Source organism: Oenanthe melanoleuca, chromosome 20 (genome assembly GCF_029582105.1).
Source record: "Oenanthe melanoleuca isolate GR-GAL-2019-014 chromosome 20, OMel1.0, whole genome shotgun sequence".
In the NCBI taxonomy this organism is placed as follows: Eukaryota; Metazoa; Chordata; class Aves; order Passeriformes; family Muscicapidae; genus Oenanthe; species Oenanthe melanoleuca.
Window position 1 is genome coordinate 6,427,351 of NC_079353.1, and position 19,269 is coordinate 6,446,619.

A 19,269-nucleotide genomic window follows, 5' to 3' on the forward strand; every position below is an offset into this window, starting at 1 on the left:
GGCATTACTCAGTCCTCATCCACCTGGACATGGACCACCTGTCAAGTTCCCATGCTGGAAAAACAAAGTGCTGCACACACAGTTGAAATAAAAGTCAGAAACTGACAAAAATGTTTAATATTAGTTTTGAAGAGAAAGTGACCGTACTCGCTTAGATGAGGAAGTAATGACTGGGTGTGTTTAGTGAGCTCTCCTGCCAACCTGTCAGCCCAGGGCTGTGGCTCTCTGAGGCCCAGGCCTCCCCGCTGCTGCTCTCAGCGTGTGACAATGCAAACTCACTGGGACACAAAACACAACTGCCGTGGGAGCCGGCGTGTGGAGGCTGCGCTCAGGTCTGCGCTTGGCTGCCGCTCTCGGGCCATGGCACATGTCAGCAGAACTGCAAGAGAAGGGAGTTTAAACCCCAATTAGAAACCTCGCTGCCAAGGGGAGCTGCAGAAGAAGGTAAGGATCCATGTGTGGGCTTGTTTCAGAAGCTGGCAAGGGCTTGGGGGTTCTCAGAAACAGGGGCCAAAGGGAGCTCCCATGTGAATCTTCACTGTGGCTCTTTGGCACTTTGTAGTGGCATCATTTCTGCTCACCACTGACCAGGAGGTTTCTGCTCACCCCTGAGCTCTGTGCACAGCACAAAAGAGCAGTTTTGAAATCCTAAACATCATCACCACTACGCTCAGAGGGCAAAGGCAGCATGGAAAGCACTGTAAAGCTGATTATGAAAGAAGGGATATGAGAAGAGCAGGGAATGTGGGAATGTGTGAGACGACCCCAGCTGACCTGCAGGGATGAACCCAAAAGCTCTTGCCTTTGTGCTGGGGGGGGGGAAGATCACTCTCTAGAGCCAGTGGGGGTTTGGCAAGCACCTCTGAGCAGCAGCCAAGGGCCTGCAGCATGGTGGGTGCAGCCACCCCAACACCCCTCAGTGCCAGTAATAGCCCTGGTGTGCTACCTTCCAGCGATTCCCACACTCATTGCACACGACGAAGGTGGTCATGGGCTCGTCGGAGCTGCGGGTCTGCACCTGGGGGGGACAGAAGGGAGGTGAGAGCTGAGCATCACACATGGCCCTGCCCCTCCAGCCTCCAGGGATTCGTGCTGGGCTCACAAAATCAATGAGAGACTGATGTTTGGGACAGCAAAAGGAGCTTTCCAGTAAAGTAAGTCTGGTGGTTGTGTTACACACAGATATACACATGTATACATGACCCCTTCAGCCTGACATTACCTGAGTGACAAGTTTTGGGACAGTATATTTCCCTCCTCACCCAATCTGCTGCCCATTTCTTGCAGATGACTCTGGAAGTGAACATGCCCACAGCCAATCCCTCCCCAAACTGTACCCCAGGAAGGGATATGGCCAGCACTGCCATGACAAACCCCTCAGTCTCAAGCACAAGAACATAAAAAAGCACTCAAGCCATTCCCATTTACAGAGCAGTCATACATCCTGGCCTCACAGGAACACACTCTGGGTTACCAGGTTCTGCACAGTTCCAGTCTGGTTTGTGTTTGAGCCATTAAGGAACTCTGATATTTAACCCAGATGTGATTGCTGCCTCTGACTGGCTCTTGCCAGAAACACATACTTTACTAAAAACCAGATTTTCGTGACATTTGAATACCACAAGGCAGATCTGGACTGAAAACACTGGTACTCCCCACACTAGTCAGGCAGAACTGTGCTGAGGGGTGATTATGGTAATCTACATGTGTAATTACCCAATGTGCAACAGTCACAGTATTTGCATGATGCAAATTAACCATTTTTGCAAGAATGCTGGATAGCTAAATTCTGTAATTCTCCCCCTTTACTGTCTGCTTTCAACATGCTCATAAATGCCCGTTCATCTGCTTGAGACTTACATCTCATCACCCACTAGTGATTTCACTAGAAAACAAATCAAAATACAGAAAACCTCCTGGTATTTCTGTTTAGAAGACACTGCTGTCTCCTGCTCAAATCCCAGGCATTCAAACTCCAGTCCACTACACATAGAGACAGTGCCATGTGCTGGGACAGCCAGGAATGCTTACTGGGAGCACTGGCAGAAAGAGGCCTCTTGCCTGAGCCAGCCTGTGGGATGCAAGGCTGCTGCTGTGCCAAAGGAAACTCCCTAGTCAGATTCCTGGATCTCCTTCTCTTTCCATGTGTTGGTATGTCAAGTCCAAGCAGATGCAGGAGTCTCAGCCGGCACTTGCACACGCAGTTTGTGCGCAGTCACTCAGCAGCAATCTGGTGGCTGCTGGTGCATTTTTGGGTATCTGCACATTTTAAACCACTGACTCACAGCAAAGACACATTTATCTCCAGATGCCTGGCACAAACATGGAAGCTAAAAAGCACTGGTAATGCACAAGGCTTCCAGCAGCTGGCCATGGGGAAGGAAAATCCTCTGTCTGCTTACATCACAGCTTCATTTATTTCTTTTGTTTCACCCATTTCATGCTATTTGATTTTAAACAAGTTGGGACTTATCCAGCTGCAGGTTATCTATATTCTTAATTTGTGCTTTTAATACCATCAACATGTCTGATTCAGTTTCTGCAGGCTCTTCTCTACACTACCCACTCCTTTCTTGTCTGAATCCCACCATTCCCAGCACCTGCTTTCAGTGTAGAGCACTGCTGAACTTTCAAAAGCTTCTTAAGTGCTGCACAACTCCTGCTCTTGTACAAGTGAGCTGAAAAGTTACACAAGCTCTCAGAAACACGTGCAGAAGTACATTTTAGACAGCATTGAGTGTTTTCTGTCCACCAGTAGCAAAATTTGTGATGTGCTGCAGGACCTGTCACAAAGCAGTGCAAGCTTGTGACTGTGATGGACCATGTCCTGTGCAGAGGCCAAGACAGGAGCAGGAAAACCAACCTGGGTGTAGGTGCAGTTCTTCTTCTTGCATTTCCCACAGGTGAAGAGGTCAGTCTGTGTCCCTCCTGTCTTGGCCATCTGATGCTCTCGGATTGCTTCTTTTGTCATGGCTTTCCTGATCTCTTTCAGCTCATTACTGGCCATTTCCTTAAAAAAAAAAAAAAAAAAAAAAAAAAAAAAAGAAAAAGAAGAAAAAGAAGGAAAAAAGCAATAAAATCATATCTGCCCAGTTTAACCACCACACCCACTACAGTGGAAAGAGCCAACAGGACAAGGCAGCCTGACAGATGGGCATTAAGACAGAAAGCCTGTTGCAATTCTGGCTTCTGGTTCATACCCAGGGCCCCAGGATGATGTGAAGGCCCAACAAACCACTCTCCACACTTCAAACCCCACTGCAAGCTCACTCCATGCACTCTGACAGCAGCTTCTGAGAAAACTGCAACCCTGGCAGCAGCCCAGCTAAGCCTCAGGGCACATCCCCTGTGAAAAGCAAAGCCTGCTCCTCAGGCTCCCTCACCTCTGAAGTCATCACTGCGATCTGCTCGGGGGTGATGGCCCCACAGAGCACGTTCTTTTTCAGCTCAGGATTTTTGGAGTCCTTCAGGTTGGAGATGCGGCTCCTGACGCGGTTTTTGTATTTCATGTCGGTGTTCTTGACATCCTGGTAGATACGTAAGGGCAGTCAAGGAGCCTGCAACCAAGCACTTCCCAACCACCCGTGAAGAGCAGGGATTGTCACCCACTGCCAGGATGGAGGTGCTGGGACCCAACAGCAGCATCTGCTCTGGGAGGTCTGTGCTGGATTTGAGAGCAGGTTTATACAGTCCCAAAGTTCAGGGGCTTCCAGCTTGGGTTTTTTCACTGTGCTGGAAATATTCAGCTATGTGCAGCTTCCACAACCTTCCCTTTATCTCAGCAAGGCAGCCACAAATCTCTCCACTTAGAAAGCCCAGCTGCACCTCCAACCCCACAGCTCCCAAACCAAGCAAACTCCTCCCATAAAGCTTATCTGACATCAACATGGAACTTGATCCTCATTGCTCCATCCTTTCCATTGCTTTTGTCTAGATCAGCACACTCTCCTCAACAGGGAGCACAGGGAAGTTGCATATATTTGGAAGCAGAATTAAAAGCAGGAAACAGCATTCTGATGGAAAAGACAAACCAGTCATTACAGTCTCTGAGCTCCCTACTCCACACTGGTAGTTCCTTAATGACCCAGGACTCAGCCAAGCAGGGCTGGAACCAGACCCAGAACCCTGACAAGCTGCAGCAGAACATTTATGCACAGACAGTCCTGTTTTTCCTCTGAGCACATGGATTTCACTGCTGGAGGCATGCAGCCCTCAAGGAAGCACTGTACATCAAGGATATACTCTTCAATCTGGGCTGCTATGTGCTCGCAGTCAGCACCGATGGCGATGTAGTCGTCTGTAAGACAGCAGAAACAGGAGCTCAGTTCCTTCCAACCAAGCCAGGGCTCTCAGTATTTCTGAGCTACAGATCTGGACAGTTTGCTGGTTTGATTCACATGCTCTTCCCATCAAATGGCATCTTGGCCTTTGCTCTTGGTACTCTCTGACCCTTTGGAAAAGGGCAGTGATGAAAATAAATTAATCTAGCCAGTCTGTGCCCTGTGCCTCTAGGATATGGACTGCATGAGACAAAGCTAACAACAGCCTTGGCCCAAGAGCTTAGTTTTCCAATATATTTTTCATATAATTGAAACAAAAATCTATATAGGCAGGAATTGAGTTTTCTCAGATATTCACCTCAATGAGAAGTAACTCTACTCAGACCAACCATCTGGGAGGGCCTGGAGGCATGCAGCATCAGGATCAAGCCTTCCTTCCTCATCTCACCTCAGGACTGTCTGCTCCTCCCCACTTCTCCCACACACCAGTTAAACAGCATCATACAGAGTGCATAACTGCCATGGATTTGGACAGCCAGTATGATAACCAACACCATAAAACACGGAAGAAAGGGCACAGCTGAGCTTAGGGAAAGGCTCAAGGGAATTCCTTCCAAGATTTCATATGGAAAGGGTTTTTCTAAGAGCTGTGTGAAGCATTTAATGCAGCATATAAACACATGCACAGGAAGGCTAGAAATAAAGACCTCATGAACTTCTCCATCTGTCATCTACATTCCTTGGCTCCAAACTAACAAGACTCTGCAGTGTTTAGACCCCAATTTTTTAAAGGGATCTGCAATGTGGATGGAACCAGATGCTCAAACTTCTAGACATGCTGAGAACCTGCAGTTGCCTCTCACTTGAGATGGCACAGTCTGAATGCAAGAGGGATCTGTTCCACCCCAGATCCAGAGTACCACAGTATTTAAGGAGCTGCAAAGGCAGCAGTCTGACAGCAGATGCTGGCTGGCATAAGCACTATTCCTACAAGGTCCATATACTGAGTTACAGCTTCACTTTGTGCCCCAAGGGTGACAGGAAAGACAGCTTCAATTTCAATAATCAGAAAATATCTAGAAAGTGAAGCAAATCCCTGCACACCTGAAAGATGAAACTTCTGCACTGACCACCCCATATTGCAGAGCAGAAGACCCCAAATAACCCTGTGTGACAAACCCCATGTTCTTAACAGCCATTGCTTGACACATTGTCGTGCCTCCAGCTCCAGCCAGGTCCCTGTGTGTCTGAAAACACTGCAACAGAAGCCACTTCATCAAAGGGGTGGCCAGTGGCTAGACTGAGCTGCTGACAATAATCCTGTGACAAGGCTGCTCCAGAACAGTGTGTCTAAGCTGAGCTGGCACTGACAGTCTCTGTCAGAATGGTCCAGGAGCTGTGAAGCACTTGGGGCAATGCATGGCTTCCCCCAGCACTTACCATCAGCCTGCAGAGCTGCAGTCAGCATCTCCCTGCATTTGTTGCGCACAGCGTCGCAGGTGATGGGGGCCGGAGGGAAGGTGGTGATTTTGGGGGTGGTCGGAGTCTTTGGAGGCTCCTGCCTTTTGTTGGAGCTAAAAGAAAAACTTCACCTGTCAGAATGTCTCAGTTTGGGCCACTGAGAGCAAAGAAGGAAGCAGCAGGTATGTGGCCAAGCATCCTGTTAATCATAATACAGAACCAGTCAGAACACAGTGCAAAGTCATTGTCCCAGATCAGCACAGAGCACAACACAGCAGCCAACGCCCTCAGCCCACACACGAGCTCTCCTGTGGACACTGCTGGCTGCCAGCAGAGGTTTAATCCATGAACAACCCTGCCAACCATCTTGTACTATTCAACATGTATCAGCTGCTGCACCACTGGGCATCAAGGGAAAACATTACTGTTGGACACCACCAGTAACCCAAATACACCCAGGACATCTGAGACCATCAGCACTGTTTGGCAGTGCAGTGCAGATTCATGGTACTTCTTTCCTCTTTAACTTTGCAGGACACCAGGCCCATAACTGCCCTCAGAACAAAGCAAGCAGAAAGCTCCAGAAGAAGGAGCTGTGCTAAGGAAAACAAAGAGAAAGAAAGAAAATGGCTCCCTCAGCTTTGATATTTTAAAAACACCACCAACAAAGTGTAGCATATAAAAGGATCTTCCTTTTTCCTGTAATCTGAGCAAGACACTGATTACTCATCTCACAGAAGAGCAGCCCTACATAGCTCATACAGATGCCAGGCTAGCACAGGACTAAGAAATACAGCTTTGCTCTCAAAAATAACTGCATTTCCACCTGCAAGCAATCACGGGCACAGGCAAGGGAATGCAAACACCTGCCTGCTGTGTCTGACTCAGTCGGGTCACCTGCCAGGGGAGCTGGATGGAGACCTGCCTGCACAATCAGCACATGATGTGGGCAGGCTGAGTCACTACTGTGGGGTCTGTATGCAAAGAAGGAACCTCAAAGAGCAGCTCAGCTGGTTGTGCACCCAGAAAGCCTAACATCTGCACATGGAATTAGTCAGCCCTGCAAATACTGCTGGTAAAAGATCTGGGTTAGTATGATTCACAGATGATTTTCTAGAGCTTTGTTCTTCTCCTTAAATCTAGGCAGCAGAATAACAATTTTTTTCAGCAGAGATTGCTCTGGCTTTAGTGATTTGGCTGTAAAATTTCTTGTATTTATGGTCAATGCCTGGTACCATTATTGCACAAAGAGACAGAAAGAGAAAAAAGGAAACCTCAATATTTCACCCATGCCATGATGGCAATATCTTCTTGAAGATCCAAGTGGCTTGACAATTTTTGTTAAGCTGGGTCACTACTGCCAGTTCTTTGCCATCAAAAATAAATTTGTTATGAACAAGCACTTCCACTACACTGTCCAGGAAGGGATTAGTCAGCCCACAAAAAAACAGCACTAAGCTGGAAACCTTCCGAATCTGCTGCCACACAAACTGAGCCAGATGACTTTAGGGACTTATCCTGGGAGCTCCTGTGACTAAGGTCATATCCAATCTGGCTCAAATCCCACAGATCACTACTGGGGCTACTGGATTTCCACAGTTCAGAACCTTGCCAAGCCCTTTTCAGAAGCATCCACCAGTGAACCTTTGGCAAATTGCTCAGGTGAAAACCAAAGCAGAACTTTGATTTCTTGCTTATATGAAGGAGATGATGCACTCTGTGAAGGAGATTGTACTGTGAGCTCACTGTGTTTCTCTTTGACCAGTAGCTGAATAAAACCCCTTTTTACCAGCTGGTCTTACTGGTCACCACTGCAGGAACTTATTAAAGAACAGATTTGTGTCCAAACAGCTCAAAACATTCAATAGGATTTATACTGCACACGTTACAAAAAGAAGAAACAACTTAGCCTTTAAATAATCCATTAGATGATGATTTTCCCCTATCTGGAATATAGAAACTGCCATCAGGTACTTTTGTGCTTAAGAAGCAACACACAAATCACAGGCAACACTCATGGGGGTGTATATACCAGAGCATACACTAAGGAATAACCAATAATTCAGGAATAACTCATGTAAAAAAATCACAGCTTCTCGTGTTACATAAAATAGTTTGGAAAAATTAGACTTCCCAAAGGATAAAGGCAAAACATACTTACAGTAAAAGGAAGTACTGAAGGAATATGGATGGTTCGTGGCAAGGGAAACTTAAAGGAGACAAGTCCTGAAATTCCTTACAAAGGAAGGTGATAGGAAAAAAATCCACAGAAGGGTGTAGAAATTAGTTTAGTAAGATAGGTTTTAACTGAGAGTAAGTTTTAAACTGTAAAGGTGAGTTATGAATTGGAAATACTGCCAAGGGCAGCTGTGGAAATGCCCTGCCCTGAGGTTTTCCAGTGTTCTCAAAGAGCTTGAAGAAAGCCTCAGGGACAGCTTGGGCAGAGGTTGTGCTGTGCTGAGGAGGGGCTGCAGGAGAAGTTTCCCTGAGAGCTCTTCCAGATTTAAATTTTGTATCATTTTGCAAGCAGCAAACAAAGGTTTCCCAGAGCAAAACCCTGTGTGTGAACTCAGTGACCTCAATGTGAACTCAGAGCATTGCCCTTCACCACAATATGAATCCTCAAACACAGGTCTTCAAACCTGTATTTGCAGAGATAATACTTTATTTTTCAGGAAGGTTCTATCTGCAAATGCTATCGACTTGAATATTGAGATGTTTGTTCCTTGGGGGGTGGAAAAAAAGCTCAGCAAGATAGCTCAGCATGGTAGTCCCACTTTTGTTAGCTGATGAGAAAAGATACCTTTGCCTGCACACACACACATCCTCCATGCACTGAGATGAGAGCTGATCCCTCAAGAATTAGATGAAACAGACTTCTCAGCCATTCCAAAGACAGAAAATTATTTATTAAGGTTTAGAGGTTAGTTTATAAATAGAATAGCTGGGAAATAGAGCTCAAACAAACCTAGAAGACTTATTTCAGGAAATCCTTGTGGTTCACACTGTTCCTGTTAAACAGGAGAAAGAGCTTGTAAATCTACCCAGGCAGCAAAAGTTTATACATAAAACAAGGCTATGCTGGAACAAAATGGTGGCAAAGCAGCAGCCAGGGACTGCAGGCAGAACTCAGAGCTGCACTGGAAGAAAATCCTACAGAAGAGCTAAATTCAGGCCACAGATCCAAAAGCTCCTAATAGAGGCAGTTTAGAGAATCCTGGAAAAGAAAACCCTCATGCTGCCAGAGACAGAAACATTAGACACAGCCCATTAAAATGTACTACACTATGGGTCTGAAACTCTACAGCACAAGAGAATATGCTTTATATTAGAGTAATGCAGATCTAAATTCACAGGTGCCAGCTCCACACTGGCTGGCTCAGAGCCTTCAGGTCTTGCAGTGATAGCTCCAGTCACTACACAGGGATTTCTACATCTGTGCTCCAGAAAGCACAGAAAGTTTCAGGCTAAGAGTTAGTTAAATATTTTTCCCTGACCGAAATGGAAGGCACAGCCAATATCTAACAGACTAAGGAGTCTGAAACATCTGAATACAAACTGATCTTTTTGGTATCTTGACAGCAGCCTCATCTGAACCAGCTATCACACACAGAGCAAACAGTCTGACTCCACTGCAGTCTCTGCTTCAAAGAACAGAGACTCTGCTCTGCCAATAAATTATTATTTTTTTCAGGCAGATTAGTAGTTTATTTTACAGGACTGGAGAAAAAACATTCATGTTTCTGGAAGAGAGCCTGGCTCAACAGACTGACACCAGGAGCTGGCCCCTGCTCCTGGTCTAGGCTACATTAATCCATTGGCTTCTGTTCATCCTTCACAGCCAAGGCAATGCTTTGCCAGTCAGAAGATGGAGGCTGAATACATGTAAAAAGCAACAAGGATTAAAAAACCCCATAAAACTGTAGTATCTGCAGCACATTAAGGCACAAGGGAACATCAGCAGCACAAGGCAGAGCTTGTGCTCCACTCCACATACCCCATGATAAGTGACAGAGCAAGAAGGCAGCAAGGAGGGGCTTTGCCTCTGTGCCTACAGCCTAGATCCTGTTCGGAGTGAAATCCCACATGGATCTGGACAGCCCTGGCTCCCACTCTGCACTGCACCACTGAACTCCAGCCTGGCTGTGAAGTCTCCCAAGTCCTTTCATTGCAATACTTAGCAAATCCTTTTTCCCATTTTATGGAAGCGAGATAACCAAAGACACCAATCCTTTAAAGTCATGGAGATCAGCATCAGCAACTCTGTATCAAAGCTCACCCCAACTGCCAAGCCTGAGAGAGCTGAGCAAAAACAAAGAAGTGACAAGAAAGTGACCAACAAAAGCTGCAAACATGGAAAATCCTGCAAGCCAGCAAGACTACAGCCTGAACACTCTAAATCTTCTGTCAAACTTGGGAAATTGGATAAAGCACTTAAGAGCCAAATCTAGGAAGCACACACCCTCCTGGGATCTGAGGCTGGGAGAAATATCTAGAACAAAGCTTTCAATCCCATTTTTCCCCTCCCCTTTGATCACTGTCTGCACTCAACAACTGCAGTCACAGGCAGTGGAAACAGGATGCAGCAGTCAAGGCATGGCAAGGACCAAGCATGCAGCTGACCTGCCAGCTGGGGGACATCAGCCACAGGGAAAAAGGGACTTCTCCTGGCATTTGTCAAGGACAAAGAAATGGAAGTTTTACTCAGTAATGTATCAATCAATCAATCAATCCCATCCATCACTTGACACTGGAAAGGCCAAAAATAATCTTCATTCTAAGGAGTTCAAAGTTAGAAATAAACAAAAATGCATAAAATGCAACATAAAAAAAGAATAGGGGAATGTTCTCCTATTAGAAAAAAACAACACAGAACCAAGAGTAAAAAAATTAAATAAAATATGAACTAAATTTTAAAACTCACTAAAGCCACTGTATTTTTAGATGTGTATTTCAGTTAGTCAATAACACCACACAGATCAACTTTGAAGAAGAAACACTTTCAGTGTCTCTGACCAGAAATTTGACTACACAAAATTCCTGACTCAGACACTTAAAAATAAAAATTCAAGTAAGGTTCCTTAAGAACTTTCAAATTCTCTAACAATGTCATCTTTGGTAAAAGGGAAGTATTACCTTTGGTCTCTTGAGTTACCAGTATCCCTGGAGGAAGATGTTGGCAAAGACAGGCTTTTCTTTTTCTCCTCATTTTTTTCCTCAGAAGCATCTGTGTTCAAAAGAGGAATCCGTTCAGAACTGGTCTTTATGCTACAGCCCTGCCTATACTCCTCAGTGTTTTCACACTACCCACTGTTGGCCTAAAGCAAGCTATTATTCACCCAAAAAGAATTAGGACAAAATGCCTTCATGGCCTTCCTGCTTCCCAACAGACCTCTTCCTTGCCTCCAAGTAGAAACCAATTCAAACAAAAGCTTTCCTTACCAAACTAAAGAGCAATCAGTTTCCCTGCCTGGGAGATAAGCTTCCTCACAAGACATGCCTCTTCACAAAAGTTTCTTTCAGAGGCTGCTGAGCAGGGATTAGATCAAGTTCTCTCAAGCACAATTAAAAGCAGGATTTCAGGCCAACACCAGCTGAAGGGCCAGTACAGGCTGGTCCTTGTGAGAGTACAGCTTCTTCTGATTCCTAAGTGCTGCTGAAAGCCAACAGCACAATCCTGGAGAGGATTTTCATGACACTATAGAACAAGTTTGACCCTGAGGTAAATTGTCTGACTCTAGCCAATACACACCCAGTCTAATGAGAAGGTAACAATCCAGGCAGCACAGGAAAAGAGCCCTTGTAGCACTCATTCAGCCTAGCAAGAAATGGGAGCCCATAACCAGGAAAGTCTCCCCAGCTGGAAATGGTCCATGTGAGTTTATTTGACAAGATGGTGAACTAAGATCCTTCTCCAACTCACCACCCAAAATGCATCCCAACACTTCCCTTCCTGAGCTGTTGCACAAGGCTGACAGCACACATGGTGTTAATGCCATGCAGAGCACAAGTGGCAGCACAGGGTTCAGAGCACAGATATGGTTTCTACAAATAGCATTGCTAATTATTATGTCATGAGGTATAAGTTAACAGTCCTGAAGCTTTCAGTGCTCTTCCAATGATGAGGTGGCTAAATAGGAGCTAAATCTAGGGGAATTCATGATAGGACACAAAACTTGAAAGACAGAGAGGGTGGAATTGTAAAGGCTGATTTGCCAGAATGTTTATTCAGATCAAGAGATAAGCTCTCCCAAAAAACTCAGCCTCCCACTGAAGGCAGCCTGTTCACAAGCTGAATCTGACAGGAACATGCTGATTTCCTTACCTAGAAGTTTCTTCCAAGATTTGATGAGGGATTTGGCAAGTGATATCACTTCTTCATCAGTGCTCTGTTTCCTCAGTGCATTCACCGACATCCCAATGCGTGTGGACTGCAAGGGAACACCCCACTGAATCACTCCAGAACAGATCCATTATTAGTTACTAACTGAAATCTCAAAAAATGACAAAGTCAAAGCCATGATCAAGACAGGATTATCCAAAGGTTTTCAGAACAATTCCATGATCCTTACAACTTTGGAACAGTGTCCAGCTTGCACAACTGAACAGAAGACACATCCAGTCTCCCACAAATCCCTTCCCTACACACTTTTAAGTGACATTCAAGCTTAGAGTGAAAAACTCCAAGATGCATCACAAACTCCAAATTGTAATTCTGCTCACTCCTCCCCAATGTCCTAAATATCAACAATACAAAGAACTTCTCCCACGACTGCCCTCTGCTACTTTAACCCAGTCTTTTCTCTTTTTGCAGCCTACAAACAAGATTTGAGCAGTTACACACGTGGTGACCCAGAGCTCTTTAATTGCAAGTCCAAAACCCAACTTCTGCACTATTTTATTGAATTAATGTTTGATTCTTTGCATGAGGCAAGAAGTGTGAGGAAATCTATTAAGTTTGAACTCATCCAGATACAAGCTTCAGCTTTTTACTATAACTGTGCAACTCACCTGCAGTAAATCCAAAGTCATAGGCATACTTTTCAGTTCTTTCAGTAAATCCATTGCACCTTCCTGGAGAGGAAAAGAGAAAGAGGATGAGTGCCTTGGCTTTTATTAAAGAAATTCAACAGCTTGGGAATAGGCACAGAAAGCTGGATTCAAAGGCAAAAACACCAATGAGCATTCCCTGAAACATCAGCAAGCTCACTGCTGGGGTTGCTGCTCCAGACAGACAGTAGATCCTGCAACCTGAAGGCACCTGAATTATTGGAATGGGCAAAACAGAAGACCACTGGAGTGCTACAGGTCCTTGCTTGTGTATGGTGCAAGTGCAACACTAGTTTATTATTCTTACCTGGCACACTGAACATTTTTCACACCTGAAAAACACACTCTGAATTACAGCTGTCAATGCCTCCATGTAGCTGTTTCCTAGTTTTCATATTAATACCCCACTCTGCTCAGGACAAAAGCTGAGACCAGCAGCAAGGCCAGCAAGCTGTGATGCTGAAGAGTTGGTCACTTGAAACTTGTTATGTGAAGTCTCCTTACATCATCTCTACATCACAGAACCCAGGACCAGGAAAAATCTGACTAGGAATCTGTAGAAACCTAAAACTGGCAGTCACTCAGAAAACTGGAAATCACTTGTCTCCCTCTAGCACACCCCAGCCTGGCGTAGGCCTGTCTCCATTCAGCTGGCTCTTTCCTCCCAACCCCCTTCCCTCAAACAAGGCTTCCAGTGTTCACATTTAGCAGCTCCAAACCCAGTTGCAGCACAAGGCCTGCACAGCCACCATTGTAGGGAATGGAAGCTGCCTGCACTGCCAGCCCTGCCCTCACATCCCACCCTCCCTATGCAGAAGGGCTGCTTCCAACTCATCCCAGGAAGCAGTCCAGCTGCAATCCACCCTACAGAACAGATGCCAAAATCAAAGCAGAGTCAAAGCTTTCAGCGTGCACACAACTCAAACCAGCACAAACCACACACATTTACTGTACCCAGAACGACTGCCTTCCTCCTCAGGCAGTTTCACACCTTCCCATTCCTCCAGCCCTGAACACCCAAAGTGACCCGGTGACTCCTGACCCCAAATGGAGCCACTTGGGAAAATGGCAGCAAATGAGGGTCCATGAAAAAACTAGAGCAACAAACAGGTGCTCCAGGAAACTGTCCTGCAGGAAGAGTTCTAAGATTAGCAAACACACAACATGCTGCAGTTCAGCACTATCTCAAATGCCAACCAAGATGAAATGTTGCATACCCCTCCTGTAAGAAGCTGCCTCTTTCCCAATGGAGCTGGAAGCAAATCTGCAAAGCTACTCCTTTCCTATTTCAACACTGATGCTGAAAACCTGCCACCAGTGAGAACAGACATCACAGGCTGTGCTTTAGCCCAAACATGCTTCCCTGGGTTGTTCCAACAGCGACACAAGTGACAGTGCTCGCCCTACCCACGGCTGGCAGGGTCAGTCCAACATCCAAAAGTTCATGTGATAACACCACCCAGCATCCCACCACAAGAATATCCTGCTCCTCTAATCCCTTCCCCTCCTCGCCCATCATCTCCCACTCCCCACAGCCCTCCCCAGCCCCAAATCCCTCTCCCCCACCCCACACACAGAAGCACAACCTACCTCCATCACAAACCCCTGCCAGCCTTCTGCCTTAGCACTTGCACGACACTGTGCTCCTACAAGCACTGATATATCCCGTTAAGCCGGAGAATGCCGGCTCCTGTCCCCCCGGGCTGTCACACGGGTCGCAGCACACCCCGAGGCCCCCCGAGTGCAGACAGCAGCTTGGCCAGCCCTCCACACTCCAGAGGCCACGGCACTGAGCAGGCTGCTGTGGGATGGGGATGCAGGAAGCAAATCCATCAGCACCGGGGTTTTTCCCGAGGGCAAACCGGAGCCCCAGGCGGTGCTGGTGGGGAGTCCCCTTCCAAAGGGCTCCCAGCGGGACAGGAGAGAAGGGCTGAGGATGCTCTGCAGAGGAGACACCGGGCAGGCAGCACAGCGTGAGCCCCGGAGCGCGGAGATGGGGGCACACAGGGCTGCCCTCCCAATTACCGGCAGTGGGTGGATCCCACACCTCCGCAAAGGATGCGGAAGGGAGAGGGAGACGGGGCCTGGGGGAGAGAACCCCACTTTAATGGGGGGAGCATCTGCTCCAGCATGATGCAATGACCGGGGCGGCACTGAAAGAGAGGCCCCCAAAATGGGATCTGGGGAGGGGGAGGCCCCTCACAACACGCACTCAGGGAGAAGTGGGGGTCCACCAGCGCGGCAGCGAAGAGGGGATCCTGCGGGAAGGGTGGGGGGCGCCTCCGCCAGACAAGAGCCCAGGGCAGGGGGCGGCCCCCCACCCAACCGGGCTGCGGGGGCCATGCCGCCGCCACTCACCGCGTTCTTCTTGGCCACCATCTTGTCCAGGCGCCTGGCAATGCGCACGATCTCGTCCTCCCCGCCCATCGCGCCGCTCCCCGGGATCGGTGCCGGGGCCGGACGGGGGTCCGGGCGGGGGGAGCTGCGGTCGGTGCCCGGTGCCCACCTCAGCCCCCGGTGCCGCAGTCAGGGCGGGCGCACGCGGGGCACGACGGGAGTTGTAGTCCTCGGGACGCCAGCTCCACCCGCCGCCTGCCGGAGCGCAGCCCACGGGTGGGACTTCATCTCCCAGCGTGCCCTGTGCCCGTCCCGCGCGGTGCCGCCCGGCCGCCGGGGGCGCTGTGGGGGCTGCGGTTCGCCCGGCCGAGGGGGCTCGGAGCGGAGCCGGGGCTGAGGAACCCCCGCGGCTGAGGGACCCTCTGGGGCTGAGGGACCCCTGGGGCTGAGGGACCCTCTGCGGCTGAGGGACCCTCTGGGGCTGAGGGACCCCTGCGGCTGAGGAACCCCCGCGGCTGAGGGACCCCCGCGGCTGAGGGACCCTCTGGGGCTGAGGGACCCCTGGGGCTGAGGGACCCCCTTGACTGAGGGGACCCCCCAGGCCCGCCGATGGCACGGCAGGAACGGCCGGGTCCCACAATGCTGCTGCGGATCCGGAGCAGGCCACGGAGATAATGAGCAGCCCTGCAGTGGAGACAGGCTGAGCTGCGGGGTTCATCCTGGAGAAGGCTCCGGAGAGACCTTTAAAACCCCTTCCCGTGCCTAAAGGGGCTCAAAGAGAGATGGAGGGAGGCTTTGGACAAGGGTATGGAGTGACAGAGCAAGGGAATGGCTTCACACTGACTGAGGGCAGGGTTAGAGGGGCTACTGGAAATAAATTCTTCCCTGTGAGGGTGGTGAGGCCATGGCACAGGGTGCCCAGAGAAGCTGTGGCTGCCCCTGGATCCCTGGCCAGGTTGGATGGCACTTGGAGCAACCTGGGACAGTAAAAGGTGTCCCTGCCCATGGCAGGGGGTTGGAACAAGATGAGCTTTACTGGCCCCTTCCATCCCGAGCCATTCTGTGACTGTGACTCTCGACCATGGCTGTGCTGACCCCGCTCCCGGGATAAACCGAGGCTGTGCCCCTCATACGGCCTTGGGGATGCTCAGCAGTTACCAGTGACGGATGTTTTGGGGGGCCAGGCTGGACCCCCTGTAGATGGCACTCGCACACTGTGCGAGGGCAGCGCGTCCCCCGGGAGCTGCTGCTGAGCGCTGTCGCTGCCTCCAGCTGGTTCCTGGCAGAGGGAGAACTTCCCTGCACAGCCGCCCGCACAGCCCTCGCCAAGCGCCGATGTTTCAGAGAGGGCCCTCCCTGACTATGCTGGTGAAGAGCGGCCGTGTCCTGCCCCGATCTTGTGGAAACACAGGGAATGCTACGTGTGGCCTCGGGATGCACAGTCAGGTCATGGGAACCAGAATTGCCAGCGCTCATCTCCAACTGCACTCTGTCCTGGGGCAGCTGAGTCACTGAGGGCATAATCACAGAATCACACAATTGGGAGGGTTCAAGGGCTTGGAGATCGTCCAACCCCACTTCGGAGTCAGGGTCACCTAAAACAGGTGACACAGGTTGTCCAGATGAGTTTTCAATACCTTCAGAGAGAGAAGTATTGAACAGTTCAGTGCTAAAGCTCTGATGGGTGGCTGACCCCCAAATCTGCCCACAAGCAAGCTGCCAGCTTGCTGCTCTTTATAGCAATACCATGGAGATTTATAACAATACCACGGAGCTCTGGGATCCCCTTGAGCAAGAGCGGCTCTCTGGATGTGTCAGACACGTGTCGGTTCATCCCTAAATCAGCAAAGGTGGCCTCAGAACAAATGTGAGCCCCGAACCCTCTGCCTAGCATGACACCTTGAAACTTCTTGGCTTGGCCCCACGTTTGTGAACAAGAGTTCTCTCCACCCCACAGTCTGGAGCTGTGCAGCACCTGGAAATCCTCCAACCCGTGGGGTGTGCAGGGTCTGGCTGTGCAGTCATCACCATTTTGGAGAGGCCCACCTCTGTCAGGGAGCAGGAAACAAGTCCCAACAAGGGGAGCTTCTGTAGGTCCTTGCAAACGGGCAGCTGCCTGTCCCGTGTGTGGGGTCGGGTCACGCCGGTCCTCGGCGTCAGAGACACGCTCGAGCGGCACTGCTGCCACTGTGAGTGTGGTTTGTGTCGCTGCAATGCAGAGATGGCTCCTGACCACAAATATGGCTGGGGACGTGTCTCAGATTCCAGAGCACACAGTCACTGATGCCGGGTGCCATCACCCCCGTCGCTCCCTGCCTCGAGCAGGAGCCATCACCCTGCCAGCGCTGGCCTCCTGCAGGGGCAACCAGCCTCACCCAGGGCCCAGCACTGCCTGCGTGGCAGTGGAACCCAGGGACAGAATGGCACGAAATCCTCATGCCTGCAGCCCTATATGCCTGCTGGGTATGTCCCCTGCCCCTGTGTGCCTGTGGGCACAGGGCAGCTCTGCAGCCCAGCCCTGCGGCTCCGCTCTTCCCAAGGGTTAATAGGACATGACAGGCTTGCAGAGCAGGGAGGGATTCTGGCTGACCTTGGCTGGGAAGCAGCGGTGGCGTCGCTCAGCCCAGCCCCCCAAGCGTGGAGCCGGTGGCCGGAGCGCTCCCGAAGCCTGGGTGGAGGTAGATCCAGAGGAAACTCCACCTCCGCGGGAGCCAACCTGCTATTGCAGGAATTCCCAGAGAAATTCCCGCTTGGGGTGATCTGTCAACGGATCCATGAACTTTCTTTTACCTCTTGTGAAAGCAGCTACTTGAATGCGCTAAAAACAGAGCAGGGGCGAGTCCGTCAGGGAGAGGCTGGGAGGGGGCTTTTGCTGACCCCTGCACACCAAGAGACTCCCTGAAAATCTCTGTATGTGGTGCCGTGCTGGCAGGGAGATCTGGGAGAGCCAGGAGAAGTTTCCTGCAGAATAAAAACCCACAAAATCTCACCTGTTTTTTCCACTGGGCTACTGTACTTCCCAAGCAGCTCTCAGCAGATTTGAACACAGCGAATGGGCTGGATCAAGTTGGATGAACTTTCTCTGCTTCCACTATCCCCAGTAAGTTCAAGTCATTTGGAGATCAGCCATCAAACCCCACCCTTTCTCTGCTCCCAGCCACCAGAGGCTTAGTCTGGTCCACTTTTGGAAAAAGCAGAGATGAGAGGTGTTCCAGGGCCTGCCTTGTCCATCCACCCACCACAAAACCCACAGGGAAGCTCTGTCCTAAGACACCCCCTAACTTCAGGGGTGCTCAGGTCTCCAGGACCTCAGCCTTGGGTCACTGCTTGGAGGACTGGCTGTCCTGGGTGACACACTGGACTCTGAGCTGGTAATGAGTGACCCCATCCAGAGAACAACAATCAGTAGGTGGTAGATGCTGAGGCAGGAGATGGGAGCAGATGCCATAGGCTTTGCCAAAGCAGCACTTATTTTGGGGAGGGGTTTTGATGTCTCCCCTCCTTTTCACCATCATGAGCCTGCCTTGGCTGGAGGGCTCCTGGCTCTGATCCTCTAACCATGTACTTATGCCAGCCCTGGAATGGAGGCACGGACCTGTCTTTTCATCCCCTCCTTGCTGCAGCTGTTTGATGTCCTTGCTCCCCTAGCCCTTGCACTGGGGACATTTGACCCTGGAGCAGTCAAATCCTCCATTCAAACACTTAGAAAACCTGGAGAATGTGGAATGAATGGTGACTTCCATTTCTTTCTTACAGACCATCCTGTTTTCTCCTTTGAGGAGCTAAGGGACCTCTCCACACCTTTTTGGTGGACCAGGCCCTCCTAATACAACAGAAAACATCATGGTTCCCATGAGAGATTTTAGCATCCATCCATCCATGCCATTCTGGAAGAGCAGCCCACAGAGGCCCTGTGTCCTTCACTCCCTACATCCCCCCACTGCATCTGTCCTGGAGCTGCAGGTGAGTACCCATGCATGGGGACACTGCCATCTGCACTTCCTGGGACAAGTCCTACGCCAGGAAAAGCCGCAGCATTTGGCTACAGTGGGCAGCAGCTGCAAGGGGAATGTGGCCAGGACCACCCTGTGTGTTAGCCCAGCCTCTGCCACCCTGAGAAACGGGGAGCATGGAAGGGAGG

The 19,269-nt window shown here is 49.6% G+C and overlaps 1 protein-coding gene across 4 annotated transcripts; it reads right to left on the reverse strand.

Moving 5' to 3' along the window:
- Positions 1-82: 82 nt before the first annotated feature.
- On the reverse strand, positions 83-15,359 carry TCEA2 (transcription elongation factor A2). 4 transcript variants are annotated; one of them, XM_056507530.1, is made up of 10 exons: positions 15,150-15,358; positions 12,753-12,815; positions 12,067-12,172; positions 10,878-10,968; positions 5,721-5,854; positions 4,230-4,297; positions 3,384-3,527; positions 2,864-3,010; positions 947-1,018; positions 83-379 (listed from the first exon to the last, which is right to left on the reverse strand). In XM_056507530.1, exons 1-10 carry the CDS (start codon positions 15,216-15,218, stop codon positions 371-373), a joined length of 903 nt encoding a protein of 300 aa, XP_056363505.1. In that variant the 5' UTR covers positions 15,219-15,358; the 3' UTR covers positions 83-370. The 4 variants fall into 4 exon arrangements, with proteins under 4 accessions (XP_056363505.1, XP_056363506.1, XP_056363507.1 ...); XM_056507531.1 differs by lacking the exon at positions 15,150-15,358 and adding an exon at positions 14,382-14,775 and having other exon boundaries at positions 3,384-3,538; positions 4,241-4,297; XM_056507532.1 differs by lacking the exon at positions 15,150-15,358 and adding an exon at positions 14,009-14,107 and having other exon boundaries at positions 3,384-3,538; positions 4,241-4,297.
- Positions 15,360-19,269: the final 3,910 nt, after the last annotated feature.

Bases quoted from the DNA above. Each gene is read 5' to 3' on its own strand.
- TCEA2 (XM_056507528.1), bottom strand. From the start codon at position 15,218: ATGGGCGGGGAGGACGAGATCGTGCGCATTGCCAGGCGCCTGGACAAG. The intron at 12,173-12,752 runs GTGAGTTGCACA...GTTCCCTTGCAG, and splicing joins TGACTTTGGATTTACTGCAG to TCCACACGCATTGGGATGTC. The intron at 1,019-2,863 runs GTTGGTTTTCCT...TGTCCCCCCCAG, and splicing joins AGAACTGCACCTACACCCAG to GTGCAGACCCGCAGCTCCGA.